The sequence below is a fragment of the Periophthalmus magnuspinnatus genome, chromosome 13, assembly GCF_009829125.3.
Source record: "Periophthalmus magnuspinnatus isolate fPerMag1 chromosome 13, fPerMag1.2.pri, whole genome shotgun sequence".
In the NCBI taxonomy this organism is placed as follows: Eukaryota; Metazoa; Chordata; class Actinopteri; order Gobiiformes; family Gobiidae; genus Periophthalmus; species Periophthalmus magnuspinnatus.
The window spans coordinates 24,457,189-24,476,512 of record NC_047138.1 but is presented as its reverse complement, the minus strand read 5'-3'; the positions used below and the strand labels follow the sequence as shown (position 1 = coordinate 24,476,512).

The following is a 19,324-nucleotide window of genomic DNA, read 5'->3' as shown; positions in this document are numbered from 1 at the left end:
CGGAACACCTCCTAGGGAAGCATCCAGGAGGCATCCTGAGCAGATGCCCCTCGACATGTAGGAGCAGCGGCCCTACTCCAAGCTCCTCCTGTGTGACCAAGGTCCTCACCCTATCCCTAAGGGTGCGCCCGGCCACCCTACGGAGGAAACCCATTTCGGCCGCTTGTATCCGCGATCTCGTCCTTTCGGTCATTACCCAGAGCTCATGACCATAGATGAGAGTAGGAACGTAGATTGACCGGTAAATTGAGAGCTTTGCCTTTCGATTCAGCTCCTTCTTTACCACAATGGAAAGATACAGTGACCGCATCACTGCAGACGCTGCACCGATCCAGCTGTCAATCTCATGCTCCATCCTTCCCTCACTCATGAACAAGACCCCAAGACACTTGAACTACTCCACTTGAGGCAGAGACTCACCACCCACCCGGAGAGGGCAAGCCACCTTTTTCAGGACAACATCATCTGCAAACAGCAGAGATGAAATCCTGTGGTCCCCACACCAGACCCCCTCCGACTCCTGGCTGCGCCTAGAAATTCTGTCCATAAATATAATGAACAGAACCGGTGACAGAGGGCAGTCCTGGCGGAGTCCAACATGCACCGGGAACAGGTCTGGCTTACTGCCGGCAGTGCGAACACAGCTCCTGCTCCGGTCATACAGGTACCGGGACAGCCCTTAGCAAAGGGCCCCGGACCCCATACTCCCGGAGCACCCCCCAAAGGACATCACGAGGGACATGGTCGAATGCCTTCTCCATATCCACAAAACCCATGTGGACTGGTTGGGCAAACTCCCATAAACCCCCGAGGACCCAATGGAGAGTATATAGCTGGTCCAGTGGTCCATGACCAGGATGAAAACCACACTACTCCTCCTGAGGTTCCTAGGTTCAACTATCGGTCGGATTCTCCTCGCCCAGTACCCTGGAGTAAACCTTATCTGGGAAGGCTGAGGAGTGTTATTCCTCAATAATTGGAACACACCCTCTGGTCCCACTTCTTGTACGGAGGGACCACCACCCTAGTTTGCCAGTCCAGTGGTATTGTCCCCGCTACGTGATGTTGTAGAGACATGTAAGCCAAGACAGCCCCACAACATCCAGAGACTTAAGGAACTCGGGACGGATCTCATCCACCCCTGGAGCCTTGCCACCAAGGACCTTGCTAACCACCTCGGTGATGAGCCCGCCTCTGAGTCCGCCTCCAAGTCCGCCTCCGAGTCCCCAGTCTCTGCTTCCTCCTCGGAAGACGTGACTGTGGGATTGAGGAGATCCTCAAAGTATTCCTTCCACCGCCCGACAACATCCCCAGTCGAAGTCAGCAGTTCTCCACCCGCACTGTAAACAGTGTTGATGAAGCACTGCTTCCCTCTCCTGAGACATCGGACACTTTGCCAGAATCTCTTTGAGGCCATCCAGTAGTCCTCCTTCATGGCCTCCCCAAACTCCTCCCAACCCCGAGTTTTTGCCTCTGTGACCGCAAGAGCCGCAGCACACTTGGCCCAGCGGTACTCGTCAGCTGCCTCAGGAGTCTCATGAGCCAACAAGGCTTGATAGGGCTCCTTTTTCAGCCTGACGGCATCCCTTACTTCCAGTGTCCACCTCTGGGTTCGGGGGTCACCGCCACGACAAGTACTGCAGACCTTACGACCACAGCTACGAGTAGCCGCATTGACAATAGAGGTGGAGAACATGGCCCACTCGGAGTCCATGTCCCCAGCCTCCCCCGGGATCTGGGGGAGGCTGGGGACATGGACTCCCCAGCCTCCCCCGGGATCTGGGAAAAGCTCTCCCGGAGGTGTGAGTTGAACACCCCCCTGACAGAGGGTTCCCAGCAGACCCTCACGATACGCTTGGGCCTGCCAGGTTCATCCGGCTTCCTCCTATGCCAGAGGATCCAACTCAAGACCAGGTGATGATCGGTTGACAACTCTGCCCCTCCCTTCACCCGAGTGTCCAAGACACGCGGCTGGAGATCACATGACACAACAACAAAGTCGATCATCGACCTCCGACCTAGGGTGTCCTGGTGCACCGATAGACACCCTTGTGCTCGAACATGATGTTTGGTATGGACAAACTCTGGCTAGCACAGATGTCCAATAACAAAACACCACTCGGGTTCAGATCAGGGAGGCCGTTCTTCCCGATCATGCCCCTCAAAGGTGTCACTGTCGTTACCCACATGGGCGTTGAAGTCACTCAGGAGAAAGGTGCACTGTCTAGTACCCCTCCCAGGGACTCCAAGAAGGCCAGGTACTCTGCACTGCTGTTCGGACCGTAGGCCGACACAACAGTGAGAGACCTGTCCCCGACCCAAAGACGAAGGGAAGCGACCCTCTCGTTCATGGGGGTGAACTCCAACAGCTGACCTGTGGTGCAGTGAGCAAGCCCACACCAGCCCGCTGCTCCTCGTAGGCAATGCCAGAGAAATGGAGAGTCCAGTCCCTCTCAAGGAGTTGGGTCCCAGAGCCCAAGCTGTGCATGGAGGTGAGGCTGACTATATCTAGTCGGTAGTGCTCAACCTCCCGCACAAGCTCAGGCTCCTTCCCCCCCAGCAAGATGACATTCCATGTCCCCAGAGCTAGTCTCCATGCCAGGAGATCCAGTTGCTGAGGTCCCCACCTTTGACTGCCGCCCATATCTCTCTGCACCGGCCCCTTACGGATCCTCTCGCGGGTGGTGGGTCCACGTGATGCCGGGGGGCCATTTCCCCACGTGGCCCGGCCACCTGGCCCCAGGGTGGGGCCCCAATGACGCTGGTCTGGGCGACATAGTGAACCTTAATAGTGCACTCATCATAAAGGGCTTCTGAATTGCTCTTAGTCTGACCTGTCCCCCTGGACCTGTTTACCATGGTCCCCCGACAACATAGCTCCCAGGATCATTCGGGTGCTCAGACCCCTCCACCACTTTGAATTACTTTGTGTATGAATTGTGCTATACAAATAAACTTGCCTTGAAACATAACTGAGAAACAATACAAGAGTCACATGTGTTTCAAAACACCTTTGTACAGACCTAAACTACAGGGTTAGCAGTTTTTATGCAGAATAAGATGAAATAGTTTGTTGTTTGTGGAGGAAATTGTGGTAATTTAAAAACTGTACCCTATGCGATTTGCTAATTGCTTTCACTCAGATTCCAATTTCGATTTGATTGCAATTAATCTTGCAGCCGAAGGTGAAACTGTTCCTGATTTTGGTGAGCATCATTGTAAATTTGCACAGACATGATGACGTGTTGGAGCTACATCACCCACGGTAACTGTTTATTAATTTTATTTATTTTAATTTTATTTATTTTAATTTTATTAATAAGAACACTGCTGGGCTTTATGCAACATTAGCCTCTCTGACTGACACGCTAACAAGCCCTAAATACAGAACTCCTCTTCTATAGCATTCACGCTAACAAGGAGAGAAGTGACAGCTCCCATCATACACCGGAACAAGCACAAACAATGCACCCTTAAAAATAAATACAACAGAGTCAATAGCCAAACTTTGATTTTAAATGAAAAATCCTGGGTTGGGTTGACATGGAGATAGTAACAGGTAAGACACGGATTGTTCTTAAAAATATAAATTCTACCACTGCTACAAATATATACACTTTATACCTTATATAGCAAGGAGAGGTGTTTTGCTCTATTCTAACAGAAGGTAAAACTTTAAATTACATTTGGCTAAAATATAAGAAGCACAGATGCCATATTCAAACATGAATTAAAAGTAAAATGAGCTAACAGGTCCAAACGTTTGCACTATTGAGACAACAGCTACAGGAGTCTCTTACAGGAGCTCAGTTACAGGAGCCTACTTTCTGTTCAAATGCAGGAGAATATGGGATCAGACCATACAGACAACCTTCCAATTTTGGGACCAGTTGGAGTGTTTGTCAAATGTGAAAAACATCTCCTCGCAAATGTCATTCAGAACTAAATATATAACTTAAAACTTAGTACTTTGCTCATTGATGCTGCCAAAATCCATGCTGTTTCTCAGTCCTCTGTATGATTTTTTCTTTCTTTTGACTTGTAAATGTTCATGTTTGTTTTAACACACACAGACCATCCAATTCTCCAGTTGGTTAATTTGTCACACCCATCTGAAATACAGAGAGAAAGCAAGGGCCTCATTTATAAAAGAGTGCATCAAAATCTACTTGAAAGAGTTTGAATGTGAAAGATATTGGGATTCATAAAACCCTCCGTACATACTCCTCGAGGCACATGCCCCTTTAATACCTCCATTTCACCATAAAAGGACAATGCAAAGTGAGTTCTAAATGAGATTTACCTAAACATGAGCTGATAATGAGCAGGTTTGATTGACATACGAGGGGCAAAGAGGGAGGGGCTGCTCTGCTGCCACAGAGGACATGGGTGCGTGGAAGTCTGAACGCAGTCACAATAATCTGTGTGTGTGTGTGATTTTAATGTTATTTAAGAGTGACTTGTGCACATCAGCTTTCCTGTTGTAGTTCCAAGACTAAAGAACTGTGGCTTAACCTCTAAATGAAACTATCTCCCTCAGTGGCCCAAAAGGTTTCTAATAATAATTAATATTTCCATCACTATCTCACAACATTTCATCACTTCAAACCCAAACTCTTTATTCCCAGTTTCCAGGACATGTCAAAAACCTGTCAATTTAGATTATAGTGAAAATCTGCTTTTGAGCCGTGCATTTTCTTGTCCCTCATTCAAAGAGTGCTTCCTGTGACCTCTTGGAAGGAGCACTGCCTTTCGTGTAGTGCTAATGAGGGCCCAGAGGAGGAGCACACAGCAGACAGCACTGGGACTGTACACGTTTAATTAGCTGAGGGAAACATGTAGGTAAGTGGGTTAGACTTGTCTTTAAGAAACTCTCCGCTCCAGGCCAAATGTCTAATCACAAGTAGAGCTGTTCTACTTCTGCTTCACTGCTATTTTTAAACAGTTCTTTATGCTACACTCGTTTACAGCTGTGGCTTCACTTTAGGATAAAAGAGGGTCCGTATTTGGCAGGATATCATTATCATACGGGAAAAAGAGCTAAAGATTTTATTTTTTCATGGTCATTGCTTGCGTTGCTTTAGCTTGGAGGAGGTGTTCAAGGTTAATTTATTATATTTGGGTAGTCTATAAAGTACATATACAGCAGGCTATCTGAAAATATTCATTAATATCATGAAAAACTATAAGTTAATGTGGCTGTAAGCATAAAATAAAATTATATTTTTAAAGTTATAGTTTTTATATTAATGATAAAAAAAATAAATAAAAAAAACCTACACTAAACAAAAAAACATCTTAAGCTAAGTATGACATCTCACCAAATATGGACTCACTTTTATCCTGCTGTAAAAATCTAGTATTCTGATTCTGGTATCTAATTAGCATTCCGGGCCATTTTGGTGAAATTGCCTTTGTTCTGACCTCTCCAAATTAAAATGATCACCATTATTGAACCCTTAGTAGTATATGCACAAGTTTGGAGTCTTTGTAAAGGTAACACCCTATAGTTTTACCCACAGGTATCAGAATCGCTGTAAGTTTATCGGCTGAGCATTTATACACTTTGGAACACAAATAAAACATTTTTTTTTCATTCTCGCCTAAATTTTTTTGTGAAAATGAAGGTGTAGAAAGCTGCAGTAGGTAGCTGCTGACAAAAATACACTATAAGATTGTTGACCACTTTCATTTTTATAGGTATTGACCTCAAATTTGAAATGTGAGTTTTACAATAATTTTATCATGAGTAAGTCCAGGCCTCTCCAAACCTATCCAAATGAAGACATTCGGAGAACGTTTGGAAAAACTGCAATAACTTTTGAATGCTTCAACCCACAGACATCAACGAGGGCTCTACTGAAAGCTCACACTGGGAGGAATCTGTATCTGCACACCCAGCTGCTCTATTACTGTACAATAATATATCATCATCAAAACACAATATAAAATGTATGTTTATATATAAAATATAGTCAAAACAAGTGGTATGGGTCAAAATAAATATATATTTACAAACCACACACTGCAAACAGTGAACAAACACACACACACTTCAAAATGTAAACAAACACACACTGGAAACTAAGAACACACTGTACATGATTGTACAGTGTGACAGTCATTCTGCGACAGTGGTGAGAGCTTTGGTCTCCAACCCGAAGGTTGGAGGATCAAGTCCCACTCGGACTAATTTCTGTCATTGTGTCCTTAGTTCTGTCATTGTGTCCTTAGGCAAGACACTTCACCCAAATGGCGTGTGCGTAAATGATTGGTGGTGGTCGGAGGGGGGGTGCAGATTGGCATTAGCTAATGCTAATTTGACCCACAATTAAGTCAATAGCAGAATAAACCATGCTTACCGATCAGGAACAGCATCCAGTCCATCAAAACATAAGGTCCTCTACTCCTCAGTCCACCATGAGATCTTCATTCGGTTCCACGAACCGCTCGGGGTCCGAGATGCCTCGAGTTTAACTTGTACAAACATCCACAGTGTCCTCGGTCGCTTACTTCCTTTGTTTTGTCCGTTTCGTCATGTTTAAAACGCAAAACTGCTGCGTAAAATTACGCAATTACGGATCTTTGCATCCAGTCTCCTCCTTTTACACGCGCAGCAAGCTCCGTCTGTTTACTGGAAACCACTGCATGTCATGCATCGTCATGTTTCGCTGCTCATGGGCTGTAAGGGGAAAACATCACTACACGTGTGTAATGTAACTGCTTGATTCTTCAAGGGGGAGAGTGGGGCGTACTCTTTCAGTCATCTGTAGCTCTCATTCACTGTCTAGTAACCCACAGCCCCCACCTTATTGGCCAACTTTGGTGTCAATCACAGGCTAACAAGTTTGTTTTGCACTGATGAACAAGGCTGGCACTGTCAGAAGTTTACTATGCTTGAAATCGACAAAAGAAATGCAAAGAAGTGACGGAACAAATTTCACTTTCCTGCAGATTGGACAAGGATCTAACTTCTTTTGTGGACACAATTTCTTGACTGGATTATATTCTCTGGTCCTTTACGGAACGAATGAGGTCAACTTTGTGTGAATATGTTGATGTTTGACAGAACCAGAGCGTTCAAAGGTAAGTGATGTCCAAATTCACATTTCTGACTTCTCTGTAAAAACGGCTTTCCTGTCAGCACTGTGGTGATTACAGGTGTATGGTAATGGTTTACATATACAGAAAGATGAGTGCTGTAGATTTCATCTGATGTGTAGATTGTTTGTGTGGGTGGCGCAGAAATACATGTACATTGCTGTAAAGTTGTAACATAAAGTGGTTAAGTACAACCTGTGCAAATCTATACATCAACATAAGAGATTCAAAATGGTCAAATTATTGACCAAAACCATCATACTTCACATATGTTTTACTGTAACTATATAAATGGAGCTTTAATGAGTCCAACAACTAAATTGTGTCAAACTTCAGTTTACAGTAGCCTCAAAAACATTTAATAATACAAATTCACAACAGTTATCACTATCCATGGTAAGCCTATATGAATGCAGGAAGGGCATCTGGAGGAAGCACTTATTCCAAATCAACATCACTGTACAATTCTAGACAAGAATAACGTCATCTGGGGGAACAACAAAATAGTGCCCCCTGTTCAGTTTTATATGTTTTTTATGAATATTCAACAGTTCAGAGGCTAGTACAGATCAGGTAGAGCTGAATTGGTGGTAAAGGGGTGGGACAGTGTTGTTTTGCCTGCATGCCTCTTCACTGTGGCACCTTTAAGCCCCATTCATTTGCTGCTTCACTAAACCTCTATATATGGAAAACTAAACAACTGCTGCTGTCACCATCACCTAGATTTGTGATCCTATTGTTTACTGGGATTCAAGGCCCAATTTTTCTCCTCCTTCTCAACAGGAAGACCGGGACGTTCCCAGAGATAATAGCATAGGTCACTGGTCCAGTACTGATGCAGGAAACCGTGTCTGAAATTGATGACATTACAGGCTGTTATAAAGTGGTTTCTCTTATAAGTGGTAAAGAGTGGTATGGTCTGGCCAGGAGAGCGGGGTGCACAAAATATTGCAACTTTAAGGTACACCATTTATAAAACTTCCTTTTCTTGTCTCCATGGAGGTATCATTGCTTTACCTAGAATGTTCCACTGTATAGCATAGTGATGCCACCAGACCGAGATACACATCTGTGGAGAGGTGACCCCGCTTGCAGTAAAAATGCATTTTAAAGGAATATAAACACTTGCAAAATAAATAGGTTTGAGGCCATATTGTGGAACATTCTAGGCAAAGCAATAACATCTCCACAGAGACAAGTAGTACATTAACTTTGAGTGAATGCCACTACAAATTCAGCTTGAACCTAGCTGACAAACATTATACACACTCTTCTTTAACTCAAATTTTTTTTGTGACCATGACCAAAACAGGTCTTTCCTGCCATGTTTGTTGTCCTATCTCCCTCACGTGTCTGAGTCTACAGCTGGGGCTCCTCCCATGCACACCTGGGGCTAATCGACAATCAGCTGCACCTGGGGAGAATAAGAGGAGCCAGGACCTGACACTCAGCACCAGATCGTCCGCGTATCTCCGTGGTAGTCCTCACTTGGCTTAGTTCATGTTTTTACGTTTTTTGATCTTGCTAAACTGGATATTTTTGCTCCTTACCAGATCCCGCTCCCTAGACCCGCTCAGCTCTCCCGCCTCTGACCCAACTTTTCTCTACCGGTACAGTCCATCCCGTCTCAGACTCTGCTCATCACGCTCTGCCCCTGGACCACGGCCCACGCCCCGCTCCCGACTCACCGATTGACCCATAATCACTTTTTGCACTTTATAAATAAAAACTACTTAAACTTTCTCCGAGTTCTGCATCTTTGGTCCCTTGTGCCGAGCGTTATGACACAAGATCAAATTGCCATCGTTTGAAAAAGATCCACAGAGATATTTAGGTCTTCTTCATCCATGACTTAGTTTAAAGTGAGAAAGAAAGAGAGAGAAGCGCTCCTCCTCTAACTGCGTCCCTGTCAGCACCATGTATGTATAGTGCAGACAGCAGTGAGGGAGAGGGGGAGGAACTGAAGCGACAGAGAGAACAGAGAGAACAGATCCAGTTTTAGTCTAATCATTTAAATAATACAAATCTATTATGTATATAGTGTAACAGACATACTGGATATTGAGTATATTCTAATAATCAGTAGTGACGCATTTGAGGGTTACACAGGTGTTAGTGTTTAAATAGGCCTCTATGTTTAAAGCATATAATGTACTGTTTAAGCTCTTAAAAGCATATGATGAACATAATATATATAAAATAAATAAAAAAAAATAATTCTAATCACCATGGCTCTCTCTGGGATCAGGACCCACTAACTTCAGTGGTTAGATAATGAGTTTGAAAATGGCAAAATAGATTTTTTTTTTCATTGTAATTATAATCTTTCTGATAAAGATAAATGCTTTATATGTTTTTCCATAGTAGAACAGTTACAAACAGCCATTATGAAACTGATGAGAAATCTATATAGTTATGGATGGAACCTCACACATTAATGATTCACCTCCAATCAAATATTCACGACTCGACACAGAGGTAGAGATGAACAGATAAACAGGGAAGACACTGGAAGACAGCACTGGTAGAAAAGAAAGGGGAGATTGGGTGTGAACTCTGGCTGATGTGACAGTGCATTGCGACGCGAGGTGATGAAAGATGACAACACGAAAAAGGCAAAGTGGAAGAATGGCTTTAATAATGATACAAAGGCAGGAAGAAATCCACAAAGAAGCGCTAGAGTGGAGTTATCAGATTTCTTTAAAGTAAGCATCGCGCAGATAAATATAGAAACCACCAATTATTTCTAAGCAGATCTTGAGTCAGTTATCTGAGAAATACAAAGATCAAAAACAAGGCTACAGCTGCTGCATGCTTTTATTTTTTCTGAATCCTTTCCATCTGCAGTTCTTTTAGGCTTATTGTAATTTAACATAGTTGGTTTGAGGAGCAATGATTGTGTAAACTGCTGATATGGCCCAGTAATGTTTTCTGAGAGATAAGTGGCACATGTAACAGCAGAACGCCTTTGTGGCAATTATAAATGATGGAGGAGGCTGGTTAAGATAAGTGTTGTACCAAAACACTACAAGAGTGGCTAAAAATAGTGTGTTGTAGTACTTTTCAAAAAACTGTACAAAAGTAGTTTACAGTATGTCTGTGCAGCTATACTATAAAAAAACAAAAAAAAAAACAAACAAAAAACAACAACTTTTAAAAGGCGTATTACGTAACTTTTCTGGTGGAGGGTATGCTGTCTGTCAGTCTCCATTGCTTTGCCTATGTTTAACAATATGGTGTGATTTGTGATTTTCAACATTAAATCGTATTACTTTTATATTGCCATTTGGCCATACATCTGTGTAATCCCTCAGTCGTCCCTATAGTTTCATTGGGATCCATGGGGGCATACTAATTTATGCAGTCTTATACTTATTGTGATACAGCTCAAGATCATTCTAAAGCTATTCTGTAATGCTGATGTTACTTTTTTAATATTGATACCCGCTGAAATTGACAACCCTACCTGCAGAAGATGAGCATGACATGAGCATGAAATGAAACTAGGATAGGAACATCAAGCTTAAATTAAAAGGCGGGCCGTGCTTTGCACTCGGCCGAACCAGCACTTCCTGATGCTGATGCACCACTTGCCTCTGTTTTATTTCAGTGTTGGGATGCACTTGTCACCAAACAAAGTCAAAAGACGTCGGAAGTGCTGATGCACAAAATGGAAAAATGTGGGTTTTTCCAGGCATCGCCATGGCAACACCGTGCAAAATACAAACACGGTCCCTTTGACTTTTTTGACGGGGACGACCTGAAGAATCACTGTGCCAAATTTTATGTTTGTTGTTGAAGGTAATAAGCCGTTATAAGACTTTGAAATGTATGAAAATTTGGAAATTTTCCCATTAGGATAACATGGGCTGTTTTGCGCATCGCCATGTCAACCCAGTGAAAAATATGACATGGGTCCCATGGACTTTTTTGATCAGGATGACATGAAGAGTCATTGTGCCAAATTGAACATTATCCCATGAAACTAATATTTTTCTGATGAATAGGAAAATTTGGAAGCATTCCCATTAGGATAACATTGGCACTTTGGCGCATCCCCATGGCAACACGGTGCAAAAGACCACATGGGTCTGATTGACTTTCTTGATTGGGATGACCCAATGGAATTTTGTGTAAAATTTGGTAACATTTTGGAAAACTAAATTTTCGGCCCTCCATATTAGACATTCTCTAGGGGGCGCTATCGCGCCAATTTAGTCTACGGCAAAGTTGACGTCGGGACGTCTCCCATTGACGCAATGTATTTTGACTTTTGCAGGGGGTGCTGTTGCGCCATTTTTTTATGCCCAATGATGCAACACATAAAAAAATAAATTTTTCAGCCAAACTGAATTTTGGGCAAAATTTGGTGAGTTTTTGAATATGTTCAGGGGGTCAAATTCCTGCTCAAAGAGCAGAAGAAGAAGAAAAAAAAATTAAACCCGCAAGCGGCATCAAACGGCCCTCGCAGGCCGTACTTCGCACTCGGCCGACCTGGCACTCCCTGTGAGCGGCAGTACCGCACCACTTTCCAACGTTTCATTGCGGCTTTGGGCTGCACTTGTCATCAAACAAAGTCAAAAGACATTGGAAGTACTGATGCACAAAATGCAAAAACATGTTTTTTTTCCAGGCATTGCCATGGCAAAATCGTGCAAAATACAAAGTTGGCATTGAGTCAATGTGCATTGAGTCACTCAGTGTTGACGCTGAAATACTAGCAAGAACAAATATGGATATCCCATGCCTATGGCAACAATATGTTCGATAACATTACAATGAAATATTATATGTTTTTTGAAAACTCTCCACTTTTACAGTGGCGAACTGACGTGCCCGTCATTCGCCATGGCGTCGGGGTCCGCCATTGACCTCCTATTGACTTCCATTCATTTTAGCAGTAATAAATATGGCCCATGCCTATGGCATGGGTGCTTGGATAGGGCTTGATGCCAGCAGTGTGTTTGGGGACATGAGTGCTTCACGCTGCCTGACATGCTACCAAGAACAAATATGCATATCCCATGCCTATGGCATGGGTTGCCAGAATACAGGAGTCCCGGCAGGGGGCGACGGGGGGCAACTTCATGAAGACAGTCTACAATGATGAGTGCAGGGGCTCACTGTTGCAGAAGCAATAGGCCCTATGGGCTCGGGCCTAAAAAAAGATGTTTTAAATGAAAAGTCCAGACAGTGGCACTGACCTGTCCGAGGGTTGATAGCAAAGAAGTTCTGAGGGTTCCCGCTGACGATCTTGTAGCTGAGGCGATCCTGTCCTCCGGGGGGAGCTACGTCTGGGTCCTGTGCCTGTATCTGGATAACAGAGATGTCACGGGGGGAGTTCTCGCTGATGGAGGGGCGGTACAGGGGTTCTGAGGTGAGGGGAGCGTTGTCGTTCACGTCCTCCACCTGGATGTACACTTCTATGGAAGCAAACTGAGGCACCACCCCGTGATCGCTGGCATAAACCGTCAGCCAATAGGAGTCTTTGGTCTCACGGTCCAGCATGTCTGTGGTGTAGATCACTCCTGCACAATACACAGAATTAAGTAGGTTAGAACAACAGTTACAGGATTTTACACATTTTAACAAAAATAATTCAATGTAATATAGACTTCATTTAAAAACTAAAAGTAAGAATGCCTTACTAATAGAAATGCTATGAAGCTTCAGAAAGTGCAACACTATTTACTCATTCAGTCCATACTCTGCGATGGCCACAACCAGTGGTGGAATGTATTAAAGTAAAAGTAGTAAAGTACTATACTTAAGTAGAAATTTTAGGTATCTGTACTTTACTAGTACATTACAAGTGCATACTTTTTATTTATTTATTTATTGGTTTATTTGACAGGGACAGTGTACATTAATAGCATTGCTGCAAATGCACCAGAATTAGCCCTAAAAACATACCCTATACCCTAAAAACAAGAGTAAAAATATTATACAGCGAAAATTACAATATACTATAGAAAAAAAACATTAAAAACAGATATAACAAACACTGTCAACAAAAGTGCTCAGAAAAGACAAACAAAACACAAGCATCATACAAGACAGTCCACAGTCATTCCACAACATCCAACTCAAGAGAAAACACAAATGATCGTCTAGTTAGTCAGGGGGCAGTCATTAGTATTATTAATGCAGACATTTTTGATGTGTTATGAACCAGTTTTTTAAATGTTTTTTGAACAGAATATAGGTGCTTATTTCTCTGATGTTCTGAGGGACCGAGTTCCACTCCTGTGCAGCTGTCACTGAGAAGGTACTCTGACCGAAGACACTTCTCCTCAGAGGAACAATACAGTCTCCTCGGGCAGACCCTCATGTTACCCTCTTAGAGCTGGTTCTTATGTTCACAAACTGATTGAGTGGAGGGGATGACAGACCATTAATGATTTTATATATTAGAGAGAGGTTTGAATACTTGATGACATTCTCCCAGCTTAACAGTTTATGCTTCTGTAAAATGGTGCAATGATGATGTCTTGAAGGTTTTTTATCTAGAATCTTGATTGTCTGTTTGTATAATGATCCAATAGGTTTTAGTGTTTTTTATTTTCAATATTTTCATAGTTTGAGCAAACAAAAATATACAAAAAAAAAAAAAAAAACAGCTAGAAAAATTCAGTTACTTTTATGTTGATAAAAAATCAGTACAGATCTTTAGCTAAACCACCACATTTGAAGACCTCAAAATCTATGCATACTATCTATACATTTTTAAATGGGCATTTTAATAATTTTACTTAAGTATATTTTTCATGTGATACTTCTACTTGAGTGTGTTTTTGTTCTGGTATCTGTACTTTTACTGAAGTAACAAAATTGAGTACCTTCTCCACTACTGGCCACCAATGTCAGGGGGAGACTAATGAAAGCAAGTTACTAGTTACTCAAACACAGATCATAATCATAATGAGGAAAGGTGGATGAAGTGTCTTGCCCAGGGACACAACAATAGTAGCACTGTTTCAAATTGTCAACCATGTGGTTGGTGGACAAGCGAAATAGAAAGAATAAACAGATAAAGAGACAAGATAGTTATGTGCAACCCCGATTTCAATGAAGTTGGGCCGCTATGTAAAACTAAAAAAAAAAAAAAAAAGATAGAAAGAATACAATGATTTGCAAAACCTTTTCAACTTATATTGAACTGAATAAACTATAAAGACATGATATTTAATGTTCAAACTGATAAGCTTTGTTGTTATTGTTTATTATTTTCAATTTGATGTCTGAAACACGTTCCAATAAATCTGGAAAAGGGGCATTTTTACCACTGTGTTACATCACCTTTCCTTTTAACAACAATCAATAAGCATTTGGGAACTGAGGACACTAGTTGTTGAAGCTTTGCATTCCCATTCTTACTGAATGTACAGCTTCAGTTGCTAAGCAGTCTGGGGTCTCCATTTTCGTATTTTGCACTTCATAATGCGCCACACATTTTCAATGGGAGACAGGTCTTGACTGCAAGCAGGCCAGTCTAGTACCTGCACTCTTTTACTATGAAGCCACGCTGTTGTAACACATGCAGAATGTGGCTTGGCATTATCTTCCTTAAATAAGCTGGGGCGTCCCTGAAAAATATGTTGCTCCAAAACCAGTATGCACCTTTCAGCATTAATGGTGCCTTCGCAGATGTGCAAGTTACCTATACTATGAGCACTAACACACCCCCATTCCATTACAGGTGCTGGCTTTTGAACTTTGCGCTGATAACAATCCGTAAACGGTCCTTTTCCTCTTTGGCCCGCAGGACATGACGTCCATGATTTCCAAAAACAATTCGAAATATGGACTCGTCAGACCACAGCATACTTTTCCACTTTGCGTCAGTCCATCTCAGGTGAGCTCAGGCCCAGAAAAGCCAGCGGTGTTTCTGGATGTTGTTGATATATGGCTTTTGCTTTGAATGGGTACAGTTTTAACTTGCACTTGGAGATGTAGCGACGAACTGTGTTAACTGACAATGGTTTCCTGAAGTGTTCCTGAACCCATGTGGTAATATCCTTTACACTTTCATGCCCATTTTTAACACAGTACCGCCTGAGGGATCGAATGTCACGGGCCCCCAGTATTGGTTTTCGGCCTTGCCGCTTACGTGCAGAGATTTCTTCAGATCCTCTGAATCTTTTGACGATATTATGGACTGTAGATGATGAAATCATCAATCAGTTTGAACATCAAATATGTCTTTGCAGTTTATTCAGTTCAATATAGGTTGAAAAGGATTTGCTAATCATTGTATTCTGTATATATATTTTTTTAAAAGTTTTACACAGTGTCCCAACTTCATTGGGATTGGAGTTGTAGAACGAAGTATCCAGTTACTTTTGTTGATTATGATATAACATGGTACATACAACTGTTTGCTCATTGTTTTCTCAATGGCTGTACTGGTAACATAATTCCTAAAATAATATAATAAAATGAACAAAACAGTTGCAATGTATTTGTGTAAGAGAGCGCTCTCACTGACTATTGCTGTAAATGTCTGGGTACTCTTTCAACAGTTCTTCACTAAAGATGTTAGTCTGCATGCAACCCTCATCATTTATCCAAACTTGGGGCCAGAAAACATTTTTAGTTTTTCAACAAATCAGCGCTTTTAGTAAAAATCAATACACAGAAAGACAGACAACTAGAATAAGTTTTAGAATCTGGTGAATGATTTCTTCCCAACGAACCACACTGCCTTCACTGAAAATGAGGAACGGCAATGAGATAACTATAAGATGGTGTAGCCTGCAACTAGAATTAGTGTTGTATTTCACTCCACTGATGGAGTTGACTCACATTAGAGACATTAGTGTGATGTCATCCTAAATGAACCTATTACCAACACAGCTGTAAGTGCTTGTACTGCTCAGTGTTAGCATCCCAAGAGCGGCTCCCTTAGCTCCTGAATATGTCATGAGCAGTTTCACTAAAACACAGCAACAAATGGAGAGGCTAAAGGCTAAGGTATGCTAACATGTTAGCAATAGCTCCCTCTGTGTCCTCTAGTGAGAGCCTGCTCAGCCTGAGTGCATTTAGAAATCACCCAATCAATGTTTAATAGTACTCGTATTATTATCATACTGAGGCCAAATGGCTATAGCCAGATGTATTTTTTTCTGATGGAGATGTTATGGAGCTGGTTCCAGTATTAACTTTCCCATTCATTTTTGTCATAGAAAAAAAAAAAAAAGTACCAGGCACTGTTCCCTCTAAGCTGCGCGTGTGCGCAATTGCGCACTGCTGACACGGTCTCCACGCACAGAAAATCTGTGCTGCGGACAAAAAAATCGAACCGGAATTGAAAATAAAATAAACACACAACAATTCATTCTGCGCTATTTTTCAATGTGAGTCAGTGAGTGTGACCGGCGACGAGCTGCTCCAGCCAATTATGTGATTCACATATGTATTTGCGCAGCTTGTCAACGTCATTGACAGGCGTCCTCATGTGCCGCTACCAAGAGTTTTAGCCGATGTGGCCGACGTGGAGTGAAGACTCGCTAATGATGCTAAGTGCTGTTTAACCCCTTAACGTTCCGACGGCTCGCCCTCGGGCGCACTGTTTTGTAGCAGTTTTGCATTTTAAACATGACGAAACGGACAAAACAAAGGAAGTACGCAACCAAGGACACTGTGGATGTTTGTACAAGTTAAACTAGAGGCATGTCGGACCCGGAGCGGTTCGTGGAACCGAGTGAAGGTCTCATATATAAATAAAAAATATATATATATTTTGACCCATACCACTCATTTTGACTATATTTTATATACAAATACACATTTTATATTGTGTTTTGATGATATATAAATGTACAGTAATAGAGCAGCTGGGTGTGCAGATGCAGATTCCTCTCAGTGTGTATTGGTCATTGAATACTGTCACTAGTTTATGAGTTGTAAAAATCAAATGATCATGTCATATACTGAAAAAGAGTTACCGGACTGTTTCCCAGACCACAGTAGGACAATCTCACTCAGTGCACAAAGCTTCACACAATGGCTTATACTCATAATACAAGTCAGAACTTTATCATAAAAATGTTAAGTGTGTTTTCAACATTGGAGTTTACAGTTGGAAGCTCATGTTTTGCCATAGTTAAAATTAAATATTTATACTTCCAATAGCATTAACATACTGCACAGGTCATGAGCAAGATTTTTGTCATTTGCATTGTATAAGTGGCTAAAGCACTTAATTAAAAGTCTTATAACAGAAATGCGGTAATTTGATTATTTTAATAAACCATTTAACTTGGATGGATGCGATGCAGCATGACCACAGTGCGCACGTCTGATGTCGCTCACAGTGGTCCATGGGACCGCTCAGGGAGTTTGTGTTTTTGTTCAGACTCGTGAAAAATTAGAGGGAACATTGGTACCAGGGATAATCAGCTGCTTTGGAACTAATGACCACAAGACCTATACTTTTATTTAAACGTTATAAACTTTTTTGGACTTAAAACAACCGTGTTATGGATATTTGTTAGCATGTAGCTGGTTAGCCTACATGATGCCTTTGAACTCATAATATTTGATTTTATTTTTTTTTTAAAGTCTATGGGAAAAATGAATAGAACTTCCGGAACCAGACCAGGCTAACACTGTTGAGCTCCATTGCTTTGCCAAAAATCTTCCACAGTAGGGGGCAAAAGCTTCAGCCACTCACTGAAACTCACTCCCACCTGACCTCCACAACATCGCCTCTCTTCAAATCACGACTCAAAACTAACCTGTTCAGACAGTCCTACACTACATACCGGTCACACCATCATCCAGTTTTGTATTGTATGTTTTTTTAATACTTGTTCAGTATGCTGTCCTCGGTGGTTTTGAAAGGCACTAAACTAAATATATTCTTAGCATTATTGCAGTATGGCATTAAACGTGTCTATATGGAGGTACACACGTGGACAAAATTCTTGGTAGCTGTCGGTTAATGAAAGAAAAACATTAAAATTCTATGAAATTTAACCAATGAAAGTCAGACAACAGAATTATTTAAAGAATTAAACTCATGAAACATGCCTGGACAAAAATGATAGCACACTTAACTTAATATTTTGTTGCACAACCTTTTGAGGCAATCACTGTAAACAAACAATTCCTGTAACTGTCAATGAGACTCTTGAATCTTGAGTCTTGAGATTTCATTGTACCATTGCATAGATTCAAGACATCCTGTGCCAGATGCAGCAAATCAGCCCCAGAACATAACAGAGCCTCCTCTATGTTTCACAGTAGGGACAGTGTTCTTTCCTTGATATGCTTCATTTTTCCATCTGAACATAGAGCTGCCTTGGCAAAAAGTTTAATTTTTTGTCTCATCTGTCCATAGGACATTCTCCCAGAAGCTTTGTGACTTGTCAACATGTAGTTTGGCAAATTACAATCTGGCTTTTTTTATGATTTGTTTTCAACAATGGTGTCCTCCTTGGTCGATGATGGATAGTGCGATCTGACACTGATGTTCTTGAGCTTGAAGTTCACTTTTAATCTATTCAGAAGCTTTTGGTCTTTTGTTACCATTCGTATTATACGTCTCTACGTCTCTTTGATTTGTGATCAATTTTCCTCCTGCGGCCACGTCCAGGGAGTTTGGCTACAGTCCCACAGATCTTACATTTCTGAATAATATGTGCAACTGTAGTCACAGGAACATCAAGCTGCTTGGAGATGGTCTTACAGCCTTTACCTTTAACATGCTTGTCTATAATATTCTTTCTAATCTGCTGAGACAACTCTTTCCTTTGGTTCCTTTGGTCCATGTTGAGTGTGGTACACATCATGTCACCAAACAGCACAGTGACCACCTGTTGCCTTATATATAGGCCCACTGACTGACAAGATTACAAGATTGTAGACACCTGTGATGCTAATTAGTGAACACACCTTGTATTAACATGTCCCTTTGGTCACATTATTTTTAGTCTTTTCTAGGGGTACCATCATTTTTGTCCAGGCCTGTTTCGTGAGTTTTTGTTTTTTTTAAAAATCTATTGAAGCATGGTTGAAAAGCAATGTCTGACTTTCATTGGTTAAATTTCATATAATATTTATTCATTATTACTTTAGTCAGATTCAAGTTATTTCTGTTACCATTGTGAGTTTTTCTTTCATTAACCGACGGGTACCAACAATTTTGTCCACGTGTGTATATGTAACTTTTAAGCAAGTGCCATCAGCCCAAGTTGCAGGACAAATCTGTGGAGACACT

The 19,324-nt window shown here is 41.7% G+C and overlaps 1 protein-coding gene across 2 annotated transcripts in view; it reads right to left on the bottom strand.

The window, feature by feature from the left end:
• fat3a (FAT atypical cadherin 3a) overlaps nt 1-19,324 on the bottom strand; it is a 135,265-nt gene that overhangs the window by 95,072 nt on the left and 20,869 nt on the right. For both annotated transcript variants that reach the window (XM_055225931.1, XM_033976900.2), the window contains exon 2: nt 12,306-12,629. In XM_055225931.1, coding sequence (XP_055081906.1) covers nt 12,306-12,629 — 324 coding nt within the window. The remainder of the gene's footprint in view (nt 1-12,305; nt 12,630-19,324) is intronic.